Raw genomic sequence first — 25066 nt, forward strand, 5'->3', positions numbered from 1 at the left:
AGCTTCTGCCTCTGCACATGGGCTGGTTCATCTACACATTGGAATGGCTGGATTGATTCTTCATACTTATCTTAAGTCATGCATTACATTCATTCTGTCCTGCTTGAGTGTGCAAGTTGTGCAAGCCAAAGTATTTTCTCTATCCTTCTTTTTATTGAAGTGTTTGCAGACTATTACTTTTCTATCCTTTAGAAATGTTTCTTCTCATCTCTTTGAGGAAGCAAATTAAATTTTTTTTTTTCTTTGGAATCTTCTTTCTCCCCTTTGCTTCTCACTTTTATGTGTCTGTATTGTTTGGGGTTTTTTTAAAAAGAATTAAAAGACTCTCATAAAGAGTGTCATTGGCTGACCTTGGCTAAGGGCCACCTTAACAATTACTGCTGTGGACAATGCAGACATGATTGTGGGAAAATTAATTAAGCAGCTTTTTCCAGGGTCAACAGCAGTCCTTCCCTCCTGAGTCCTTCACCTTGGCAGCAGGGCTCAGCCATGGTGTGTGGTGGGGCCCTCAGAGGCAGCCCTGGCCTCCTTCACTGTGCAGTCCTCCTGGCCAGCGCCTGGGTGCTGACACGCACACAGAGACACAATTCAGTGACAACATCCAAAGAAAGGTTCTTCCCAATCCCAAGTACATTTTCTCTATTCTGTTTTCTAGTACTTGTGGGCTAAAGCTTTTTCCTGATGTGGATATGTGAAAGCTTGCCTTGCTCGTCTTCTTTATATATATACATTTTATAATTTTCAAATTATATTATTTAATTCCTAAGATGCTGCTGCTTCTTGCATAAGTTTATCTTCCCCACCCTGCTGGTTGTTACCTCCATTTTTCCCCTCCCACAATCAACTGTTAATTGGGGTTTACAGCTCTGTATTTATCAGAATTACTCTGCCTTTTGGTGGCCTGCTAGAGCTTCCCCATAGTTGCTGTTTAGTATCAGAGGGCAGTCTGTGGCACTGGGCCCATTCACTTCTCCTTCTTCCAATGTTCTTTGGGCATGAACCTGGTTGATGCCCGAATCCTTGCCCATACCTTGCCTCTTTATCCTTTTGGACAGCATTACCAATTCCAGCTTGTTTTTTACAGTGCTTGTCGAATGCTTTCAGGAGTAAATGTGTTTTTCTTCTTGGACTTCTTTTATTGTTTTCCATGGGCAAAATTGTTTCCATAAGCCTCAGACATTTGGCTGTACGCTGGCACAGCCATACTACCTTTTACCTTAGCTTACTTTACATTTTACACTTCTGTTAGGTGTATATTGATATCTTTGAGTTCTTTCCATACATATACATGTAACATTTATTGCATGTATTTTGTACATTAATATGATATATTATAATTTCCTCTCCTTAAACTTTTAACCACCATTATAAATGGCTGAATATCTTTGTCAGACTCTCGATGTACTCTTGATTGAAAATTATGTTCTTCCTACTATGTTAGCTATCCTATATCATGATGGTTTCAAACTTCTCTTTCACAGCTACAGATGACTTAATTACTGGAGTCTTCTGTTGATAGGATAAATGAGACTGAACATGGGAATATTTAGACTCTGAAGCTGAGGTTTTTAGGGAAGCTCGCTAAAAATTCCTGATCTGAGAAAAGCTTAACATTATAAACGATGGTAAAATATCTTTGTCAAATTTATTTCTGGACAGCTTGTAAGCTGAAAACTGAGCTGTGTGCATGTGGTTTTAAATTAGTGAAATGTTATCTTCTAAAGAGTAAAAAATATAATCACTGCAGGGCTCTGTTTAGCAAGTTCAAAATCTGAGTCACCGAAGCTTAATTGCAGAACAACTGGTATTTTGTGAAATCCAAGTCAACTATTTTTGCCTTAAAAAATTATGACTTCCTGTCCTTTTAAATCTACTACCAATTTTGATGTGCTTGTTTCAACTCTTGGCAGTGATGAAGGGGTATGTATTATTCATGATGTCAGGTGTATTTGCAGGTGCTCTCAAAGTTAGACTGCTCATTCATGACAGGTTTTTTTGAGTAGCACTACTGTCAGGTATGACCAAGCCATGTGTTAAAAAATCCTCCTTCTGCTTTGCTCTTAGACATTTATAGAAATAAGGGAGAACAAATAGTTGTATTATATGGCATCTACTTACATATCTTTTGAATAGATTAAGCTGGAAAATCAAAACCACTGTTCCTCCACTGCTCCTTCTTCCCTCTACCCTAGCAGCAGCTCTTGTAATCATCCTGTTCAGAAGGCCAGGGGAAATGTTTTGTTCCATTATGGGAATTGTGGTCTGACCAGAGAGCTCTGTTTCAAGTGAGAGTGAAAAATTGTGTGAAAAAGGAAATTAATAAGGATGAACAGTTCTAAAACAAAATTTTCTCAGTTTAAAAAAATGAATAATTATAATCTTATTTGAAATATATTTATTTGTTTAGATTTTACTGGTGAAAGAGTCTTCAAGTAGTTGTGAGTAGATGTCAGAGACCTCTACATTTATAGAAATTGTATTTTCCTAATAATATTCCAATTTAGATGTCAGAAAAAGAGAGTCTTTCTGATCACACTCTATGCCATGATATTACCCTTGTGGCTCTTTTACTGAAATTCGAACCATTAGTTCTCATTAGATATTTTTATTGTTTTGAAATTATTTGGTAGTCCTTGGTTTTTGACATGTGGGATCTCAAGAGCTGAACAGATGAAAATTAGAGAAAGGTCAGGAAGTAATCATCTCTGCAATTAAAATTACTTCATGTTGTCTACGAAATCCAACCCAGAAAAAGTCACAATTTCTAATAACTTTTCTCTTGTGTTAAATACCAAAACCAAAAGTAATTATGGCAAAAAATGATTTGACTGTGTGCATATACACATGTAACTACCTTTTTACTTCATCGTTTTTATGCTGCATCATTCTGTTTTGTCCCTATTATAAATCTAAAAAAGGTGCATCAGGTAGTAGATGTAATTTAAAGACAATAGCCTTGCAAAAAGAAGATATTTTATCATTGCCTATGTGATGCAGTACAGCAAGGAGAAAAATTGGCAGCATTTTGGATAAGAGAGAGCCCTCTATCAGAGACCGCTTAAGGCATATCTCACTAGCTGCTTGATTTCCTGATTGCTCAGCATTTTGCAGAAGATTGGAGTTACACTAAAAGCAAAGTTACGTGGTCTTGACAAATTATTCACTATTTCTTTGCTGCAAGGCTAGTGCAGAAAACAACTTGCACTTTCCTCGTTTGGCACAGAGGAGCTTTTAGGTGAAGCCAGGCGCTACCCTCGCTTCACCCGGCCAGACGAGCGTAAACCAAAACCCTGCTCAGTGCTGAAGTGTCACAGCACTCAGTGCCAGGCAAAATGTAAGTACCAGGAGGAGGCTGAAGTGCTGGTGTTTCCCTCAGTAGCCATCAGCTCGTTTCCTATCTCTAAGGAGAAGCATCCCTGTCCATCCCACGCTCTGTGGTGAGGCGCTCAGTGCTGTGACTGCCTCCCCTTCCCAGCTGTGCTGTGTAATAGGAGTGAGGCTGTTGTGGAAGTGCGATGGAGCAACAGCGAGGATGATGCTTGGAGGTGTCATCAAGGTTTACCCATCCTACACCCTGCACCAAAACCACTTCCATAAGAAAAAAAAGATGTTTCACTGCCACAGGAGATGGCCTCCTGAAGGGAACACAAGGCCTAATACGCAGACTGGACCTACTCCTTATGGAAGCCTGCTGCCTCCCTGGGGATCAGGTTAAAGTTATGAAGAGAAAGCCTCCTAACCTGGATATGGCCCTCAGATAATCAGATAATTATTGATTATCAGGTAGGTGCTGTTGAAGTTGCGCCAAGAGGTCCAATGGCAATCAAGACTTTATGGCCTTGGGATGACAGGTCAAGGCATGAGGAGCACAAGCCATATTCTCCATCCACCCAGTTGCAGGGAATGATGAGGAAAAAAATGGGAAGAGCCAACAGATTCTCTTAATTGTATGTATACCTGTGTGATATTCCTTAAATGCTAAATTGAAATATATCTCAAAGACCTGTTTCTATTTTTTTCACAATCTTTCCACTAACTTCAGGGTATAGATCACTTATAAAGTGATCCTCTATCTACATAGCTTCCTAATTTTGTTAATAAGTTGGATCTCCTATGCGTATCCTCCTCCTGATTTCCACAGGTGTTCTCTTACAGCTGTGGTCTGCCACTTACTTCCTTGAGGTAATGCAGAAAGATAGGACAGTAAATGGAGAATAGTACAACAGGATGAAATATAACCTCTAAAGAGCAAGGCCTTTGCACTATTCTGACATGTCTAGACCTGTGCCTTAGGCTGTGTACAGTGTCAAATAATCAAATAGTGTTGTTTAAAATACTCATTGATATATGTTGTTTTATTTTCTGATGCTGTGGGATGACTTCAGGCTAGATTTTGCCCTTGTGTGTGCAGAAGCAGTTTTTACTGACTTTGACGCAAGGTGACTCTACACAGAAGTGGGATATTGTCTCTCAGCCTTTATGGCAATGCAATTATTTAATCAATTGGAGCTGTATTTTTGCAACACCTCATAGTGCACCAAATCCATAATAAATGATCAGTCTGGATTTCTGGAGTTAGTAAGTGATTTGGAATAAAACATGTTCTTCAGTGTGTTAATAACATTTTGTCATGGGCTTGTGCATACATGAACGGGTGTGATTTTCTTTATGTTTCTACAGTTTCCTTACTCGTGGTCCAAATTTGTATTGGGATAGGGCAACATGATTATCAAGTGCAAATCTGATTATGTTTTAAATTCGTATTTTGAGACACATACGTACATTTGTGTTCATTGACATTACCATGGATAAGCCTTGGTTGTTAAGGTTTTGGGGTGTTTTTTTTCCTAGTAACTGTGATGACTTTGATCATAGTAGTTACTTACTGCTTGCAATGTGCAATGAAAATGGTGACAATTTCATGTAAAATGTATAAGAGGACCTGTTAACTAATAACAGTATCCTGAGCTGTGTGAAAAGGGGCAGAGACAGTAGATCAGAGAATTACTCACCGTGAGCACCAGCCGTGTGAGGAGAGGCTGGGGGCACTGGTCTTGTTCAGTCTGGAGCAGAGATGGCTTTGGGGAGGACCCGACAGCAGCCCCCAGTGCCTATGGGAGATCATCTAGGAGATGGAGCTGGGCTCTGTGAAGTGAGGCTGGGTGAGAAGCTGAGATAATGAAAGTAAAGTGAATCAAGAGAGGTTCAGACTGAATATTTCTTTTAAGATGCCCCTGTGAAGACAGGCAGTGGAACAGAACAGGCAGATACATTGTGCCGTTTTTGTCTTTAGGGATTTTCAACCTTGGCTGGGTGAAACCCTGAGGATGTGGTCTGACCTCAGAGCTGACCTCCTGTGAGCAGGAGGATGGACCAGAGACCTTGTGAGGTCAGTCCCAGTCTGAACTATCCTGTGACCTTGTTCCTGCCCTCCAGACAGGTTACTTGAAACCTGTCTGTCTCTATTTGCTTTTTCTGAGTTTTGATCTCTGTTAAACTCAAGGATAAAAAGTACCATGGTAAGGAAATCCTGTGAGATTGTGCTGAGTTTGAAAGTACTGAGATCAGAACATTATGACAAGGAACATGATGCTGGAGGAGATTTCTCTGAGTCTCCAGTATGGTCCTCTCTCTTCTCAAAGGCCACCAGCTGGCAGGACATCCCTCTTCTTCAGTCTAGAATAAAGGAGAGAAGAAAATTAGGCAGCTGGTTTGGTTAAACTATCTCTTGATCATAACATAGGAAGAATTACCCAGCAAGTCTGGTTGTGAAGTAGATGATCCAGACATTGAAAACCAAGATTGTACAAGGACTGGATTTATATTTTTTTAATCTCCTGAGTGTGATTTCAGCAAGACACACCTTAAACCCAGCTGAACCTGGAAGGAAGTTAAATGACCCTATTTATGTTTTATCTTAAGCAAAAGAGTAACTAGTGCATCTCTTTCTTTTATGAGTAGGCATAGAAGCACTGTGGAAATTAAATTCCATTACTGGAAATGCTAAAAAATAGGCTAAGAAAGAGACTGTAGAGAAAATCAAGTTTTAAAAGGACAGGTTTTCTGTGCTTCTGTATATTATGCCTTGTTCACAACAACCCTTTTACTTCAAATCAAGCTGTGCAAAATATTCTGTATTTTTTTTTCTGAAGCTTGAGTAGCATCTATGTTCCCTTGTTTACCCATAAGCAAAACAAATTAATCAGGCAAAGAGTAGTTAGATTTTCCATAACTGTGTAGGAGAAAAAAATGCTTTGCTCTGTAAATTTTTTCTGACTGAGTTTAGATATATGTCAGCATTTCTTTTAAATCTTTGGTTGATTGAAAAGTCATAATCAGATGATCAGCATTTTCTAGACTTGAAGAAGTTGATTTTGGCCAGTAATTGCATATCTGTGTAGTAAAATTATTGTGGTATCTAACTACTGAGTTTTCTGTATGCTAGAAATGTAAAGATCATAAAACATTTTCAAGACAAATGTAATGAGACTTTTTTTAAAAAAATACATGCTGTGGTACCTTTGTGCTACCAGAAATTCTTAGTTTTTAATGACAGCAGTACTTATAAATGTTAGCATATATGCATTAAGAAATGTGTTACAGTCCTTGTTCAGGGAAAGCTTCCATTTCTGTTAATAAAATTTTGCCTGAAACAGAAGAGTAAGCAAGATAAGTCTCAGAGTGCAAGGAAAAACTTGCTTTATTAGAACTGTCTCAAGTACATCTTTCTGGAACTAATAAAAAACCTTTCATTTTTTAAAAATCTTATAACTAAGAAAAAAAACATTGAGCCTGGTTGTTTTTTTTTTTAAATACTCTACTTATATTGGTTTCTTTTCCCCCAGTATGCCTGCAGGCAGTGCCAATCCATTATCCTAAGGCAGCAGTTTGATCCTGCCGAGCACTGTGGAGAAAAGCAGCGTGTACAGAAGCATTTCTGCACTTGCTGTTTTGTGTGATTGGTTTGGTTCCACATTACCACAGTCACATTTCATCCACCAGCTCTTTGGCCACTGTTAATATTTTTCTCTCATTTTCTCTTTTCTGTATAGAGCAACAGATTGACTGGGAATTATGAATGAATATATGCTAATTAAGACAATAAAGTAGTTTTAAGATACACAAATGTTAATAGGATTTGAAATAAGAGGTAGCTTGAGGCCACTGCTGTAACTAACAGGCCATTTAAAAATTATTAGCATCAGGCCCAGTGGACCAGCAGTAAAGTACAGCTGCCTTTTTAGTAGACTATCAGAGCTAGCAGCCCCTAGACCCTGAGCCTTACTCCAGTGATCACAGCTGTGAACTGTGCTGAACTAATTTTGCTTATTCCTGCAAATGCCAGCATAGAAGCTACTTGCCTTACATAATGCCTAAGGTGATAAACACAATATTTCATTATTCTTAAAGCAGTCTTTACAGCAAATTGATTTCAATACATCAACAAAGACATTTTCTTGCATACCAAGCTGTTAAATATTTTATTAAATTTCAGTTGTCTGTTTTAATGTACAAAAGAACAGAGTATATTGCTCATTTTGTTGACCAAACAGTTCAGTGAAGTGATGGACTCTGCTCTGCTAAAGTCCAGAAATAAATAGAAAAAAACATAGATTTCAATTGAGAAGGTTGCTGTTGGAACAGCAAAGTTTACAAAAAGTGACAGCTATTTTAAATCTCTTGTGGTAAACATGATTTAAAAAAACAATTTGTAATGGCAAAGCCTGTTTGACAATGTGCCTCCTTTTCCCCCAGACACCAGAGTACACCCTCCTTTGGTCCATTCACAGAGATAACAGGGTGCCAGCCAAACAATCTCAACTCCCTTCTTATCTGTATTCTTTTCTAAAACTATCACCAGTGCATTTGCCAGCTCTGTAGAAATCCCAATTATAGATAGTCTATTTCAAAATGCCTTTGGAAGAAGCCCCATTCCTGCCAAAGATATGAGAGAACAAAGTGAGAGGGCTCATGCTCCTGTTTTAAATTAGTGAAATTGTGGAAATACTTAAGATGGTGCCTGAAAACCAAAACCAGGCATAGAGAAGATAGAATTAGCTGAAAACTCAGGAAGAAATAGAGAGACCTGAACTCATTTTTTTGTCACTGTTTTTTTTTTTTCCCTTTGGTTTTGTTTTGTTTTGTTTTTGTTGAGCATTATCCAACTACAAAAATCAGGACCTCTGCCTTCAGAAGGTGTATTTTTTGTAAAATGAAGAATACTCATTGCATTGTGAATTGGTGCATAAAACTGAATATTGACAGCTGCTTTAGGCTTGGACCAGCAATGCCCTCTCACTTAAATGGTTTCAAATACATTTTGCCATCTTTTTGTTGCGCTCTACAGACTGTTGTTCTCATTTATAACCTCACAACCTGACAATGTCATGGGAAGAGAGATGCAAACAGCATTTTTGATTGTTGTGCCAAAGCAGGACAGGAGCCGAAATATCTGCCTTGCATTGTGCCTAAGGAGAGCAGTGAGGAGATAGTTTTTGAGAAGCAGTTTGATTTCTTCAGATTTAGGATTTCAAGTTAGTAGGTAGAACTGACATCTTTTTGCATGGGTACAAGAAAGATTCTGGTATTACTGTAGTCAAGAGTGTAATAATGAAATTTAGTAGCATCAATTGATTTTAATGCAGGTTATCAGCTTTGCTCTTAGAGGAGAATTCAAGGTATGCTAAGCAATTTCTGCCCATGAAGGGCAGTGTTGGGTTTCAGAATGGCTACTTGAGTCAAGGGGATGTAGGTCATGCCAAGCATTCAAAACCTGTACCTCTGTTCTACAGTCTGCTTTTAGTTTGGAAGCCCTTAAGAGCTTCATTTTTGGGTGAAGACAACATTTTGTTTAATGTTTTACAACTACAGAGTTACAAAATAGGTGTTCATTCATAACAGAAGTTAGTGGTTTAAGGTAGAAGTTAATTATTTCATGTGAAAAATTGTTTTGTGTGTGGTAACAATGCTTTATGAGACCACATAAACATTCTCCTCTCATCAACTGCTAGGCCCTCAGACAATAGTACATTCATTTCCATGAGTATCTCCTGCCCCAGAATTGAAATGAAATAAACTCTCCATGTAAACTAAACATGGAGAAATATGTAAGACACAAAGTGATGTACTTTATTAGGCTTATTTGCATACTTCTTTTAGAGACATCTAAGCTAGCATCTACCTCTTGATTTATGTGTTTAAAACAAGCAGCTGTACAGAATAGAAAAATTTGTGATCCACAGAAAAAATGCATACATATTATGATATGTACACAGGTATGCTTGGGTATGTATTAAACTTCTTTTCTTAAGTCTTTTTTTAGCTGAAAGGAATTCTTTAGAAAGCATAACCCATTCATGGCATTTGACACTGAAAACTCCCTTTCATATCAAACAGTTGGAGCTTGGAGTCATTAAACAGAGTGCATGGCCAGAATATATTTTGCACTCAGGTCTGCTGAGAATGGTCTTCCATTTAGAAGGTGGATGACTTTCACTGTAAATACCCTTGGTCAAAGGGTTCATCTTTATTTTATTTTTAGAAAATTAAAGTTCTCATTACTTTAGTTATTATGTGAGACCTATAGCTGTTGAAAAGATGTATTTTATATTTAAAATAAGCTGAAAGATTAGTTTTTTAGAGAAATTAAAAACAGCTTGGTGGCAAAAACAGAAGACAGTGGAGCATGCATTTCCAATCATCCATACCAAGCATTTGATTTTAAAATCACCCATTTGTACTGTGGCTGATTTCCACTGTCAGAATAAGGAGACGCTAAGAAGAACCCCTCATCCAATGAGTAGAGGAGAAACTGCAAGGCACAGTGGGAGAAAATGGGCAAAGGGTAGGAGGTTAGCTTGGGGTTTCTTAAATTTTGGACTTCTGGCCCTCCACAGACAGTAATTCCCTAATGTCATTTTGATCAGACATATCCATAATAGGCAAAGTCTACATCTGAAAAAATTCCTTAGCTATGGTTACTGCATTATCTGTGGAAAACAGGCAAGCTACAAGATGCTGGAAAAACATCAATGCAGTGAGATGGTTGAAACAAACAAAAAATCAGTGAAGTGAGATGGTTGAAACAACGAGGCAACCTGAAGGACTGAGTACAAGTACAGAAAACACAATCTGCTTGAGTGTTCAGCATCATCAGATGTCTGAAGTAACCCTGATTCCCAGATGTGTATAGTCACCCAAGCAGCCTAAGACCCAAAATTCTAGAGAGAAAATCTCTTGGTGTGATTTTGGTTATGTGAAGTGTAAAATGCCTGGGATTTTTGAGGAAGGGCATGAAGTGTGAAGTATAGAATGATGAAAGAAATCTCCAAGAATCCTTGTTGAACAGGCCAGTGATGGATACTAAGGGTATCTACAGTCATCCTACTGATTCTTTGATAATATTTTATTCTTTACTTCAATTAAATGAAGAACTTAAATGTTAGAACTTAATTAACTTCATTTAATTTTGCTTCTCAGAAAACTGGTTTTTAAAAAACTCAGAAGAGCTAATTGAAATGTCTTTTGGAAATTAAAATAGGACCTTGAGTGAAAATTTACAAACTCCTTGGCTTTCACTTCTCTATCCTTCCAGGTACCATTAAGGCAGTTCATTAGATCAAGACAAGGAAAAGCAGTGAAAACAGAAAGTACCATTTATGAGGTAATTCTAGGCTGTTGGAAGCACCTGAGTTCTGAAAAAGCTGTCATTACCAATCCTCATGTGGAAGAAGAAACAATCCAAATAATCCTGAAGTACATTTTAGATGTCCATGGTAAAGCAAATTTCGCATTATTTTTAAAATTTACTTACTCTTCAGAGCACACTTGCACCATCACAGAATCAAACTTATGGGAGCCTGGAAGTCCCTTGCTCGCTGTAAGTAAAAGGTCCTCAAATGTGGGTGGCCTAATAAGCAATTGGCACTTGATATATCTTCATCCCTAAAATGAGAACTCAGAAGATCCTCCTTGACTGGGGAATAGCTTCAGAAGAGCCTTGTGCACTTTGTCAACAGCTGCTGTCCTGCCAATATCTAGTCACAGGCTCCAGAAGGCGGCAGTAGAGTTTTTCTAGATCCTCTGAAGTTCTGTCTCTCTGATCAAGTTATATGTAATGTCATGGTGAGATAGCACGTTCCATTTATCCAACAGTAACACAGGTTTCAAGTGGTGCTTCCTACACCATCAAGAGGAAGGAAGTAAGAGAAAGATAAACAGATTTTTTCAAGAGCATTCAGAAACTTTTTTAATGTAAATCCTGGTTATGAGGACTAAAAAATTACTGAAAATGCTTTTGTTTTTCAAGTTAAGGTGTGTGAAATTACATACTAGTGGTTATTAACCCATGAGAAATTTGGGAAAAAAAACAGGTAAAATTTTCATCACACTTATCCTCTTAACATGAAAATTGTTTTCAGAAATTAAAAACCACATTTTCTGGATCTTTAAAAGTTACTCAGATCTGAGGGTGGCCAAGGAAGCAGTGTTTTATTTAATGTTATTTAATCAACATCATGTGATGATGGCTGTTAATCTTATTGAGGCCAAAAGGAATCCATGGCTTCACTCATTCTAAATAGTAAACAGCAAAGTGAGAGAAATTATTTAAGATCATGTCTTTGCACAATAGCATGAGTCAAAGTCAGCAATGATTTAAGTTGCTCGTGAGGGAACTCCTGGTGATGTGAAATCAGTTACTGAGGAGAGAAAGTAGAACCTCAGCCCCATCTGGGCCAACGCATTCAAAAGCCTGGACTGGACAGAGATCATTGCACTTCAGGAGACAAACTGCAGTGGCGGGAAGATTAAGGTGGGAGGATAAGAATTTGAGCAACAGACTCACCAACAAAAAGCAATAGAGTTCTAGTGATGGATCAAATTACATCACTCCCCTAAGGACAGACTTAATTTCTTAATATAAAACTACAAACCAGACAAAAAAATAGCATCTTTGGTCAAGTTTAAACGAAAATATTCTGGAATGAATCCTCATGCTGGACCAAGTTAGTTACATCTTTCATGATTACCTGTCTTCTATATCTTCCTTTGTCAAATTTTTCAGTGATCTGGGGAGATATTTCCTAAGCCAGAGGGAGCAGTTAAACGTCCAGTCCCCTTTTAAAGTCACATGGAAGTGTTGTACCAAGCTTCCCCAATACTTCAAAAAATGCTGTTCTTGAGCTTCCTCAAATTAAAGCAGAGCTGATTTTTTTTTTTCAGTTCAGTAAAATTAGAACACAAGGTTTGACATAAAGAAGCAACATTAGTTCCAAATGTGAGTTACAAAATCACAGAATCGTTAAAGCTGGGAAAGACCTCTAAGACCAGAAGTCTAACCTTCTCTGAGGAGAAATGAAAACCAGTACATTAGGAAAACGTGCTTTCAAGAGGAAATGCAGGCTATGATGTAGGATGCTCTGGCATGTGCTCTCATTAGAAGATGATGGATAACACTGGAGCCCTCCCCCCCCATGCCCCCTGTTTTATGGAATTATAGAATCATATGGGTTGGAAAAAGACTTCTAAGATCACTGAGTCCAGATGTAAACATAACATGCCATGTCCACCCCTAAAACATGTCCCAAAAGTGCCACATCTGCATCTTTTCTGAACACTTCCAGATTTGGTGATTTACCCACGTTGTGGGCAGCCTGTTCCAATGCTTGACCCTCTTTTTAGTGAAGAAATTTTTCTAATCTCCAGTCTTAACCTCTCCTGGCACAACTTTCCATTTCCTCTTGGAAATGGAGTTGCTACCTGGCAGAAGAGGCTGAGCCCCACCTGGCTGCACGCTCCTCTCAGGCAGTGGCAGAGAGTGATGAGGTTCCCCCCTGAGCCTCCTTTTCTCCAGGCTGAACACCCCCAGCTCCCTCAGCTGCTCCTCACAGGACTTGCGCTCCAGACTCTTCCCTGGACACGCTCCAGCCCCTCAGTGTCTTTCCTGTAGTCTGTAGTGAGGGATCCAGAACTGAGCACACTATTTGAGATACAAATTATGTCAAAGGCTTCATCAAAACAATTTAGGTTAAGAGCCAAGTTGTATGTCTTCACCTCACATCTCAAATGAAATACACTTGATTCCTGTCAATAGCAGTTTTGCTGGCAGGAGTACTTCAGAATTAACATGTGTTTCTCCAAAATGAAGAAAAAAATTGTAGCTATTTTTTTCTGTAAACTGCAAATATTTCTTATGTGTAAGAAAAACCTGTGATTGCATAGCTATGAATAAAAAGCTATTTTTATGTAATTAACTGCATGCTTCATAAGCTACCCTCCTATTTAAAACTGATTAAACTGATATGTTTTTTCAGCTCTTTTTCTTCTGGAAAGAAAAATTTCTTTTAAAATATGGGGGTTTTTTACCTTTTCAAGATAAATAATAATTAAAAATAAAAAGCTATCATTGTAGAGAAGAGGGCCATCAAAAGATTACTTTTTAAAACAAAATTTGTATTTTTATTTGCTCCATTTCATTAAAATAGGATATGGGGCAAGGTTTTATAAAATATTAGATTTTCGTAATATTTTTCTAAAATATTACAAGCTGCAAAGTAATTTGTTTTCTCTACAAAGAAATGTTTGGATGAAGTTCAAATTTGAACTGAAAGAAGTAATATGTCTTGAAGAAAATGAATCAATCCAAGAAAGAAAGAAAATGTTTGATCAGAGAAGAAAAAAATGTTTAATCACACAGGGAATCTAGATAAGTTATCAAACACGATTTCTCTCGATATTCATTTAATGAGGATGAGTTTTCCCTCAGCTGGCAAACTGAAAAGGTGATAGGATTTTGCAAGAAGATCTCTAACCACCAGGAGTATCAGAGGCGAAATGTTCACCTCAGTTAAGCAACTGGGAATTTTACGATTGATTCCATAAACCAGTTTTTCACTGTAGTCCAATCTAATTTCCATGCAATCTGTTATGCCTCTCTAAGCTTTTATCCTGAAGCAGAAAAAAAATTAAAAGACGGCTGTAGAGAATTTGTCCTTGAGAAAACCTGCCAGTGCCACCGGAGCTTCCTATCACATTAAACTTTTTAAAAAACTTCTGTAGTTCTGAAAAGCCTGGAACTCTCACATGTTACTGGTATTTTTATCAGCTTTTAAAAACAGCCAAAAAAGAACTTCTGTACCAATGTGGATTCTCATTCATGTGACTATGAAAGGTAAATGCTGCATGTGGATTCTCTATGGGGGAGCTTTCAAAAAGAAAGTTTTGGCAGAGTTAGGGATACGCACGTGTATGTGCATTGCCAGGCAGCTATAAATATCAGATCCATGGAGTGCACAGGACAGGAGGACAAAGGCACAAAGACTGGATGATTTATTGTAGAGCTGTAAAGGGCTTTTAAAAATGAGAAAAGATTTGTTAGTGTTCAGCAAATGTGAAATTCATGAGGGGCTTTCTATCAAAGAAATTAGCCAAGGCACAGAGGAAAAGGAAATTTTGTAAATAAACCCAGTGGAATTTTTTTTCTTGTTCTGTAAAAAACATTCAGTTGGATTTAAATTATGTGGAATTATATATTAATGAAAGTAAAATACTTTAGTGTTGTCCAAATTTTCAGATGGAGGTATTTAAAGATTAAAGCAGTTTTGCTCTCAGAAATTTATAAATGGCCAAGCTACTTTGTGTTCATTATCAAGAAATAGGGGTTGTGAGTTCTTTTAAAGAAAATAGAGATGCATGATCTCTGTGTGAGAAATACCTGTAGTCCCTGGCTGCAAGGGTACTTTGTCAGTCATATAAGATGAGCCTCAGAGAAGGGTAGCTCCAAATCACATTGAATCTAGGGATGGAAAAGGAATTAAAAATACAGAGGTATTTTTCCTAAAGTGACATTGTGTGAACAGTTTTTAATCTATCTATCTACATTGTGTCATTTAATTTTGCAGTTAAAAAGAGAAAGATACCTCTAGTAGATAAATTGGTACATACAATTTATCACCCATTTTAAGATCTATCTTTGAATTTTTTTTTTTTTTTAATTTTAGAGACAAGTAAAAAAAAAAGCCCCCAAATTAAACCCACTTTTGGGTGGTAAGAACCAGGTGAGACAGACTCCTCCACTCCCCATGTGCCCCTATACATACAAAGACACACATGCTTGTTTCACAGCTTCTGCAATTGGCTTAGAGGAAACTTTAATCAATGTATTAATTTGTGGAGAGAAAATCTTGCCTCCATCTGAAGCATGGAGAAGAGTTCAGCAGTTGGACGTACAAGCCAGTCTTGCCTGGTCTCAATGGTCTTTTATTGGGCATCTCTCAGGATAACCTTTTAAAGTTAAAGTTCTATAGCTTAGTGATCTGGTATAAGACATTGTACACAGCATACTATTTTACAAAGTTTAAATTTATTTTAAAAGAAGAAAATACTGTGCTTGTTAGTTAAGCTCATTCAATTCCATTTTCCATTCAACAGGCAAGAAATGCTCTATCACTTTCTGATATTGTTTCAGGAATTGTCTTTGAGCAGAAATAGTCTTTTAGAGACAATGCACAAAAGTTATTTCTGTAATGTGGCAATTAATTAAAAAATGTAGTAAGTTTGTATCTTGTTTTGCAATATGCTCTGACATCTGCAGCTGAACAAACAGAATTGCATTTCCCAAACTACCATTTGATCTACCACATTAAACCAAGGCTTTCATTGTACTTAGGAGAGTATTTTTAAATGAGCTAGTTAGTTGCTTAGAAGAGAGTACTAGAAGGAATTCACTGCTGTGAGTAGAAAACACTCATGAATTTTCTGTGTTTGTTTGATCTGGTGTTGAACTCCAGTTAAAAACTCCTGCACACTTTTTAGTAAGTGCTTCATCTTATGCATGCAGCCAAACACAATGACGTTTAGGACAAAGGCTTACGTAGTTTTAGGGTTTCAGAATTTACTGTGGAACTGCAAGAGACAGGCCCACTAGGTGTAACATTCATACACATTGGGGTAGCACTCAGAAGCCACATTGAGACAGATGGACCATTGTGCTAAGCTTTTTACAGATACCTAATAGGAGACTGGCCTTCCTGTCAAGTGCTAATAGTCCTCCATAGAACAGACAGTTTAAACCTTGAAAACTGAGACGTGAGAATGCAAAGTGACTTGCTCCAGGGAATGAATTTAGTTTCAGAGATTCAGTACCCAGCATGCCAGACTTCTCATTATGCAATGTCTTATTATAGGAGGACAAATGTTTGAGAGGAATAAACACTGAAGAGAGTAATACTTGTGATTCATTGGTTTTTTTTTTTGTTTGTTTGTTTTTTGGGGTTTTTTTAAAGCTGGAAAGATCATAATGTAGTCTCTTTTTGTTCACCTCAACCACTAACACGGTGTTAAATTTTAGAGCAATAAGCTGTTTTTTGTTAAAGTGTGATATTATTTAACCAAATATTATTATTATTTGGTTAAATGCTGCGATATTATTTCTGGTTATAACACTTCAGATATGTTGCTATCTGACATGTGATGTATGCGTCCTAAATGCAAGATAATTAATTTGCTTGAAGGAGTTTGTGATCAAAAGGCAAAGGTAGATGGTGATTTAGAGGGTGCAGGGTCTATAAATAGAGCACGAATAGGGTTTTGTTGGATGTTGTTGGATGTATTAACTACATAATTTATTAAAACCCCTTGTTTCCCTTTTGTCTTATTTTGGATAACTGTATTTAGAGGTATCCTTTTCTACTCCAGACAATTTTTAAGATAGCAGTAAACTGGTCCTAATACATCTATAATGTTTTTCATCTACCACTTTATGTAACACTGCTTTCTTTTTTATAATCCTGTCTGTCATCTTATATCTGTGATTTAGTTCAGATCATTAGGTTTGTCTCAGTGTTGGGAATTTTTCTTAATGCAAGAGCATAATTTAGTATTAAATCAGCAATCTCAAACCCAACTGAGGAAGAGCATATGTGTTTCAAATCTGTCCTGGATTTGGGTGCAAGGTAGCTTAAAAATACAGAGGGATGAATTTAGATAATTTGTCTTTTAGTTCCAGAGCTCTAACTAGCCCTGTGTCATCTTCCAGGAGGGGGAGGTCAGTGGAGTGATCAGAAGGAGGTGGATCAGAGAGCAGAGAGGAGAAAGAGACTGTTGGTTTGATCTGTGCAAAATTAACAGAAGGCTCATTGGACATCTTAACAGGAAACGCCAAATCTCAAAGCTATTTTAGAAGTACTGCTTAATCTCATCTCCAATGTCACAGTTCTTACAAACATAAGTTTATAAATCATTTGACCTGTGGAGGTGGTTCATGTTTAGATTAAGTGATTCTCCCTTCTGTACTTAATCTCACATGTAGAGCTTGCATCTCCATATGGGTAGGCTGTTCCTCTAGAAAGGAGTTCTTCAGGTCGGAAAAATTTGCACAGTGTTTTTTACATCAGTGCTGGCAGGTGCACAGCAGCTGAACAAAACAGTGTGTATGACTGTGACCCATGAAGACATGGACATGAAGATAGCATTGCAGGCACACCTCAAATTAAAGTTTTCATGTGCTTTTATGGTAACACAAGGAAGCATGACTCTCTAAATAAGCTTTTTAAATGTGTTGCTCTCTGGAGTTTACCAGATCAAAGAAGCATAGAATAAGCTATGTGGGAAGTGACCCTCAAAGACAATCAAGACCATCTCCTGGCTCTGCACAAGACCGTCCTTGAGGGTCACACCATGTGCCTGAGAACATTGTCCAAGTGCTCCTTGAACTTTTCTTAGGCTTGCTGCTATGACCACTTCCCTGGGGAGCCTGTTCCAGAGCCCAACCACCCTTCAAGTGAAGAACCTTTTTCTAATACCCATCCTAGACCTCTCCTGACACAACTTCAGACCATTCCATCCGGTTCTGTCACTGGGCACCACAGAGCAGAGATCAGTGCCTGCCCTTCTTTGGCTGGGGGGAGGGAATGGAGGGACAGCCTCTGCAAGAAGATGCCAGGGGCCACTCCTATGTCAGACAGTTTTCAGCCAGCTGGGCTTGTCAGTGATGCTGTGGTACCTCTGTGATAAAACATTCAGTAAAGGATGAAAAACACTGCATAGGAGCAGTGAGAGAGAGGAGTGAGAATACGTGAGAGGAACAGCTCTGCAGAGCCCCAGGTCAGCGCAGAACGAGGGGCAGGAGGTGCTCCAGGTGCCAGAGCTGAGATTCCCCTGCAGCCCATGGTGCACAGACCATGGTGAGGCAGCTGTGCCCCTGCAGCCTGTGGAGATCCACAGGGATGCAGAGATCCCCCTGCAGCCTGTGGAGGATCCCATGCCAGCAGGTGGAAGTGCCCTGAATGAAGCTGCAGCCCGTGGAGAGTCCACAGTGGAGCTGGCTCCTGGCAGGAGCTGTGGCCCAGTGGGGAGAGGAGCCCACTCTGGAGCAGGTTTACTGACAGGAATTGTGGCCTGTGGGGGACAATTCTTGCAGAGTGCCTACAATGTAGCAGTTCTTGAAGATCTGCAGCCCATGGCCAAGGGCCGTGCTGGAGAAATTTGCAAAGGACAGTATCTCCTGGGGAGATCCAGTGCTGGATTAGGGGAGCAGTCTGAGGAGGAAGGAGAGTTGGGCACAACTTTTCACTGACCAATCACTATCCCTAAGCCCTGTTTGGATGTCCAAAGCATAGGAGGAAGGCAAGAGACAGCAATGAAAGACTGTCCTCATATCTGAAAGCTTCCACAATGTAAATTAGTCTTGAGTCTTTCAATTTTTGCGGTTCCACACTTTGTGTTTTTATGACAGATCAGTGTGTCTGTCAACATATCTGTAATAGCTAACCGTGCCAGGACTTCCCACTCAAGTGTTGAAAATGTAGGGGAAAGCATTTTCTAATGCTCATTCCAGAACCTGTGTCCTGGAACACTCAGGGTCAGTGAATCATGACTGATGAAGGTTCTATCATATTACTTTAGTGTTAGGCTGCAGGTCTTCCAGGTTCCTACATACATGGTTCCTATACCTGGTGCCTGTTTGCTGCTGAGCAAAACTAACATTGTTGGCAGACCAGCTGCACCCTACTTATTCTCTGTAAATGTATTGTTTAGAGGATGTAAACTATATGGTCATAACTTGGGAATAAGAACTTGTTGGAATTTTTTAATTTTTGTTTTTCAAGATAAGATTTGTGTTTTAAGTGAGGGACTTTAGAGCTATAACAGGAACTTTGGAAAGTATTTCCCTTACAGAGAAAGAAGATCATGTGACTTTTCCGTGTGTCTCAGTAAACCCTTCAGTATCTGCAGTTTTTTTGCCATTTTGGCATTATGATGTCATTTCTTATATGAAGATCCTGTGAGGTGCCCATTATTTTAAAGTGATTGTACTATCATGTAGTACAATCAGCTAGAATAGAACACATCTAATTCCTATTACAGCTACTGCAACAATGCTATCTTGGTGATTTAAGGTGCAATGCAATGTTTTCTCTGGAGTCTGTTCCAAGGGGAATAGGCTGGGTGGAGAAAGGATCAAGACTAGCCCTGGGGGAAAGCCTTGGAGGTGTTGGTGGATGAGAAGCCCAGCATGTCTCAGAAATGCGTGCTCACAGCCCAGAAAGCAAAACGTGTCCTGGGCTGAATCCAAGGCAGCATGGGCAGCGGGGACAGGGTGAGGATTCTGCCCCTCTGTTCTGCCCTGCTCAGACCCCACCTGCAGGGCTGCATCAGCTCTGGGGTCCCAGCACAACAAGGAGCCAGTTGGAGCCAGTCCAGAGGTGGGACACTTGTTCCCAGGGCTGGAGCACCATTCCTGTGGAGACAGACTGAGAGAACCGGGTTTCAGTCTGAAGAAGAGAAGGCTCCAGGGAGGCATAATTGCAACCTTCCAGTACCTGAAGGGAGCCTACAAGATAGATGGAGAGAGTCTGTTTACAAGGGCACGTAGTAACAGGACAGGGGGGAATGGCATTAAACTTTAAGAGAGTTGGTTTAGATTAGATATTAGGAAGAAATTCTTCACTGTGACAGTGGTGAGGCGCTGGAAAAGTTTACCCAAAGAGTTTGTGGGCTTCCCATCCCTGGAGAAGTTTAAGACCAGGAGGAATAGGGCCCTAAGCAACCTGATCTAGTGGCAGGTGCCCATGACAGAGAATATTGGAACTAATGATCTGTAATGTCTCTTTCAACCCAAACCATGCTGTGATTCAATGAGTTTCACCTCCACATTCATCTCATCTTTGGTGAGACCAGTGGCATTGCAAAATCTGCAGGAGAGAATGGTATGTGTAATACAGATAGTAAGTTGTCAGCTGTGAAGAGGTATCTGTTTTGAAGACAAATTATTGTTCAGTATTTTTCAAAGTATGCTCATAAGAGTGTATTTGTCACTGCCTTGTATTTATGGGGGAAAAAGTCTTGAAAAAAATTTTCTTAGAATGCTAGTATGCAACTGTTTTACCAAGCATAATTTAGTTAATTTTTAAAAACTAAAATGCCTTTGGAAGTGTAAGAGAACTGGAAAAAGAATTGGCAAATTCAGGTAGTCATGTTTGCCGGGAGGCATTTTCTGAGAACGGTGGTGAGTTGGAATGCAAATACTCATGGCTTTGCTGATTTTGTGGTCGCTGCTGATTACTGTAAAATTGATTCAGGAGTGTTGCAGCATCTCTGCATATGTTGAAGCTTCAACTCCATAGTGTCACAGGCATTTTTCCTTTCTGAGGGTTTTGTACTGAGTAAGAAAAAAGTCTCATAACCCTCATCTTAGCATTTTTTCTTATCAAGGAGCAAAGAAGGACACTCTTCAGTTATTTTCCAGTCTTGATCTCAAGTATAATAGCACAAGTTTTCTTGGATTGGCTGTTTCAGGACATTAATGGCATTCAGATAGTTATATCATATTTGGATTAAGACTAGGGCAAGGATAGTTTGCTTTGAACATGAAGAATTATTATTCTGTTACTCTAAGTTATAAGTACTTCAGGGTCATATTATGTTATTAAATGAAATTTCAAGTTTGAATTTTTTTCTCCATCCTGAGAATGAATTTGAGCTTTAACTCCACTAAGTGTACCATTTCACAGCTTGTCATTGATTTCTTGAATTTTTCATCATGTGGATTCCTACTGTAAGGACCATGTGTTACAAAAAGTACTTTGTCCCCCTGTAAAACTGCAGAGAAGTACAACAGCAAGGAGCCTTAGGAAGGATTTTGTTTAAACAAGAAACATGTAAAGTTTACCTCTTACATGAGGGTTGTGTTCAGTTATTTCAGTTGTCAAAGTTAATTTAACTGTGTTTAAAAATAGAGAAGGCCTGCCATTTTTTCACAGAAATCCTTGTAAAACATGATGAAATCCCTTTGCAGAGTAAAGTAATGTACAGGATGGGACTGAATGGATGATTATAGAAGGAAGATACAAGAAACAAGTGTTTGGAAAGGGTTATTAATAAGAAAGACTATGTTTAAAAAAAAGGAGATATAAAGGATATTTGCTGCAGAAATGAAAACTTTAGTTAGAGCTTCCACTGAAAAATGAAACTTTTAAAGGACACTAAAACAACAGTAGAAGTTTGTTTACATATTTTAATAAAAATACAGGAAATAGGAAAGAAAGCAAAGCTGTTCTATATTGGTGATGTAACAGAAAAGCAGGAAAATCTAGTTGGAGATTTAAAGCTAATAGATATTTCACATTGATTTTCACTCAAGAAGAATGTTGATCTTAAAAGAGGTGTGATGACTAATGGGAACAGAGAAGTCTCATCTTTCTTCCCTGGTTCTTCAAGAACTGGTTTACTGAAGGGCAGATGCAATAACAAGTGCCTCTTACTAGAGCTGTAATGTGTATGATCAGTGAAGTTATAGAACAGATTTTGATGGAAAGAAAGCTTTAAAATACGGATATAGATTGAAAATGGCCTAAAATGCAACCAGAAGTTACTAAGGTAGACAGTATAGGATTGATCTCTATCTTCCAAGAGAATGTAATAAAATAGACATGGTCTTAAGAGAAGTGATTTCTGGAAATGGAGACAAACAGAGTCAAAAGGCAAGCATGAAACTGTGGAGTAGGTGGCAACAAATTTTGGTAGAAGAGGAGGTACCAGACTGGAGAAGAGCAATTCCAGGACAAAGATCTTAACTGTTTAATTTTTCGGTAGACACAGAGATAAAAAGTCAGGGTACCATGATGGAATTTGCTGGAGAGGCAGATAAGTGCATTAAGCAGAGCAGACTAAGACTGTAAGCAGACAAGTAAATCATTTTAAAGGAGTTCAGAAATATGTTGGAAAACAAATATGATGGATATATGATGGAAAACAAATAACATTGACTAATGAAAACACTCTGCTATAAGCAGGAACTCATCATTTGCAAATGGCCCAGAAGGAAGAAGGAGCAGACTTTTGATCCCAACATGATCGTCAGCCATCCCTGAGGTTCAGATTTTAGAAAAGCACAGTGTTATCTCAGGATATGTCAGAAAAGATATTGTATGGTCGAGATGGGGAAATAATGTCCAAAAAAAGGCAGGAAACCTTTAACTGAAATTCTCAACATGTCACTCATCTGTGTTCAAGCCAGGTGAGATGGAGCTGGGAAAGCAGAGAGCAATGCTCCCTGTGATGACTAGTGGAATGACAAGCCAATCATTTGAGGTGTCTGTGGGAACATGTTTTGTGTGGTCCAGCAAAGAAAATACTAAGAAGGTTTGTACGAGATGTGTATATTGAAAGTGAACTTATGGAAGGTGAACTGAAGGAAGAAAGCTTTTGAAAAAGCTTTATTGATATAAAATCTGACTTTAAAAATCATTAGGATGGGAGCCATAACAGTGGAGGAGAACATAAAATCACAATACTGCCCTCAACCTCCTTACTCTAGTTCTGGCATCAGAACTGGGTAAATCACCCGAGTCTTAGGAGAAAAATGCACAGTTTTTATTTTCAGCTCTTTATGCAATAAGTGTAATATGAAAAAATTAAAGCTGAAGTGGTTTGAATTTGGTAAGGGTATACATTGTTCCCTGAGTGTGCTGCACATGCAGAATGACTGTGAACTCCTGACTCGTGGGAGGGTGCCTTAAGTTTTCCCATGTTTAGGCAGCGTGTAAGAAAGGACCTGAGAAGTGAGTATCTGGAACAGGAGAGCATGGAAAACAGTGAGAGGAAAGCATAAAAAATATGATGATCCCCTAACTGACTATTCCTTTCTCCATTTTCTCTGTGTCTGGGAGAAGTAACACTATTAATGATCACACAGTTTTTAATAACTTGGTTTGTACTTCCAAAAAATGGGATGTTTTTCATTAGACTCCTTATGAATTGATAGGAATGCAGTAGATGCTCAAGAAAATACCCATATGCTTGCTTTTCTGTGCAGAGATCAGTGAAGTCCTTACCCAGTGTGATGAAATCAATAGAAGTCTCTCCCTATGTCTTAAATGAGTCCAAGAGCAAATCAAAACTCAGAATATATATTTAGGTCATTTGTTTTCTGGTTTCCAGGTAGCACAGACTAGAAATAAAAGGGCTGGGGCAAAAGTCAAATCACATTGACTTACTACGTTTTACTTAAACTGCCCTCTTAAAGTCAAGGAGATTATTCATGAGGTAGGTTTTACTCAGTGTCTCTAGAAGTGTTTTAATGTACCACAAGGGCTTCCTGTTTAAAAGGGAACAAAGGTTCTACATTGTTACAATTCAAAATGTCCAAATTTCACTTACAAGGTCAGTAACATTTTTTGATAATTTTCACATTTTAGAATGTGAACATTTTTCAGTTCAAGGTAATGGAAATGCTCAATGCCTGATACTATGCAGAGCTGTAGCTAAAACAGTATATGTTGATTTTTTTCACAGGTATGCAAAAACACGTGTTATTTATTTTACATTTTATTTTAGAGTAAAACGACTATGGATACTTTAGTGTTCTATGAATAGGATCAGAAAGTCACAAAATGTTATTTAACTATTTATTTATTGGTTTCCAAATAAAACACATGAAAGTTGAATGTAAATGTAAAGGCAGAATTGCAAACCTTCAAATTAGAAATTTGAGGATGTTGAAATGTGCAAGGCTATGTTTCCAGATTTTGTCACTACTTAAACTCTCTTTGTTTGCTTGCTTGTCTCTTTCAGTTTGCTCCCAGTATTCTAGAGGAGTTTTTGCCATTTTTGGACTATATGATAAGAGATCAGTACATACCTTGACCTCATTCTGCAGCGCCTTGCACATCTCCCTGATCACACCGAGTTTCCCCACGGAGGGCGAGAGCCAGTTCGTGCTGCAGCTGCGGCCGTCCCTGCGGGGAGCCCTCCTGAGCTTGCTGGATCATTACGAATGGAACCGCTTCGTTTTCCTCTACGACACGGATCGAGGTAAGCTGGGAGCCAGCTTTCTTATCTGCACCGTTCAAATCACTTTTGCAAGGGCTGTGAACTTTTATGTCCCATTGAGAGCTTGGGGAGCCAAAGTTTAGAGGGCCTTTGAGGTGAAATACCTCTAACTGAGTAGCTCTGTGGCTGAAGGAAGAACTCCTTAGTCTGCAGAAATTGGGTATTGGATTCACGTAGGATGTAATCGACCAGCCAAAGCCTTTGCTTTAAGACTAGAATACTAAAATCTTTAAACCAATGGTAGTGAAACAAAACTACAGTTCAATAAGCGGAATGTTACAGCTCTAGTCTCTCTTCAGTTCACTTCGTAAGTGACAGCAGTACAGAGAGGTAGAGAGGAACAGCCTCTTTTCTACATCTGCACTGCTGTAAGCTGAGATGAGAGCAAGCCTGTGGGACTTCCAAGCTTTGGAAGGTCAAGGCAGAGTAAAGCTCTGCCCTCAGGCTGTGCCAGAGTAGTGGAGGTCAGAGGCAATGCTTGCAAGGCCCAAGGTATCCACAGGCAGAGGGAGGGAGTGCTGCCGTAGCCCATCTTCTGCTCCTTTCAGCTGGGGTTACCTCTGTGATGGACTACACTTTGACAAAATACATAGTTAATTTCAGAAAGAGGTGTATTTTCTATCCACAGTCTCCATTCCACATCCCAATGCATCTCAGAACTGTTTAGGTGATACAAAACTGTAAGTGCATCACTGTATGTCACCTCTCAGTGAGGAACTGAGAGGTGAAAGCTGTT

General features: G+C 38.8%; 1 protein-coding gene across 3 annotated transcripts in view; it reads left to right on the top strand.

Moving 5' to 3' along the window:
* The window catches only part of GRIA4 (glutamate ionotropic receptor AMPA type subunit 4), a 215986-nt gene that overhangs the window by 48388 nt on the left and 142532 nt on the right, over nt 1–25066 (top strand). For all 3 annotated transcript variants that reach the window (XM_059838631.1, XM_059838630.1, XM_059838632.1), the window contains exon 3: nt 24073–24312. In XM_059838631.1, the coding sequence (XP_059694614.1) occupies nt 24073–24312 (240 nt within the window). The remainder of the gene's footprint in view (nt 1–24072; nt 24313–25066) is intronic.

This window comes from Haemorhous mexicanus, chromosome 2 (assembly GCF_027477595.1).
Source record: "Haemorhous mexicanus isolate bHaeMex1 chromosome 2, bHaeMex1.pri, whole genome shotgun sequence".
Lineage (NCBI taxonomy): Eukaryota > Metazoa > Chordata > Aves > Passeriformes > Fringillidae > Haemorhous > Haemorhous mexicanus.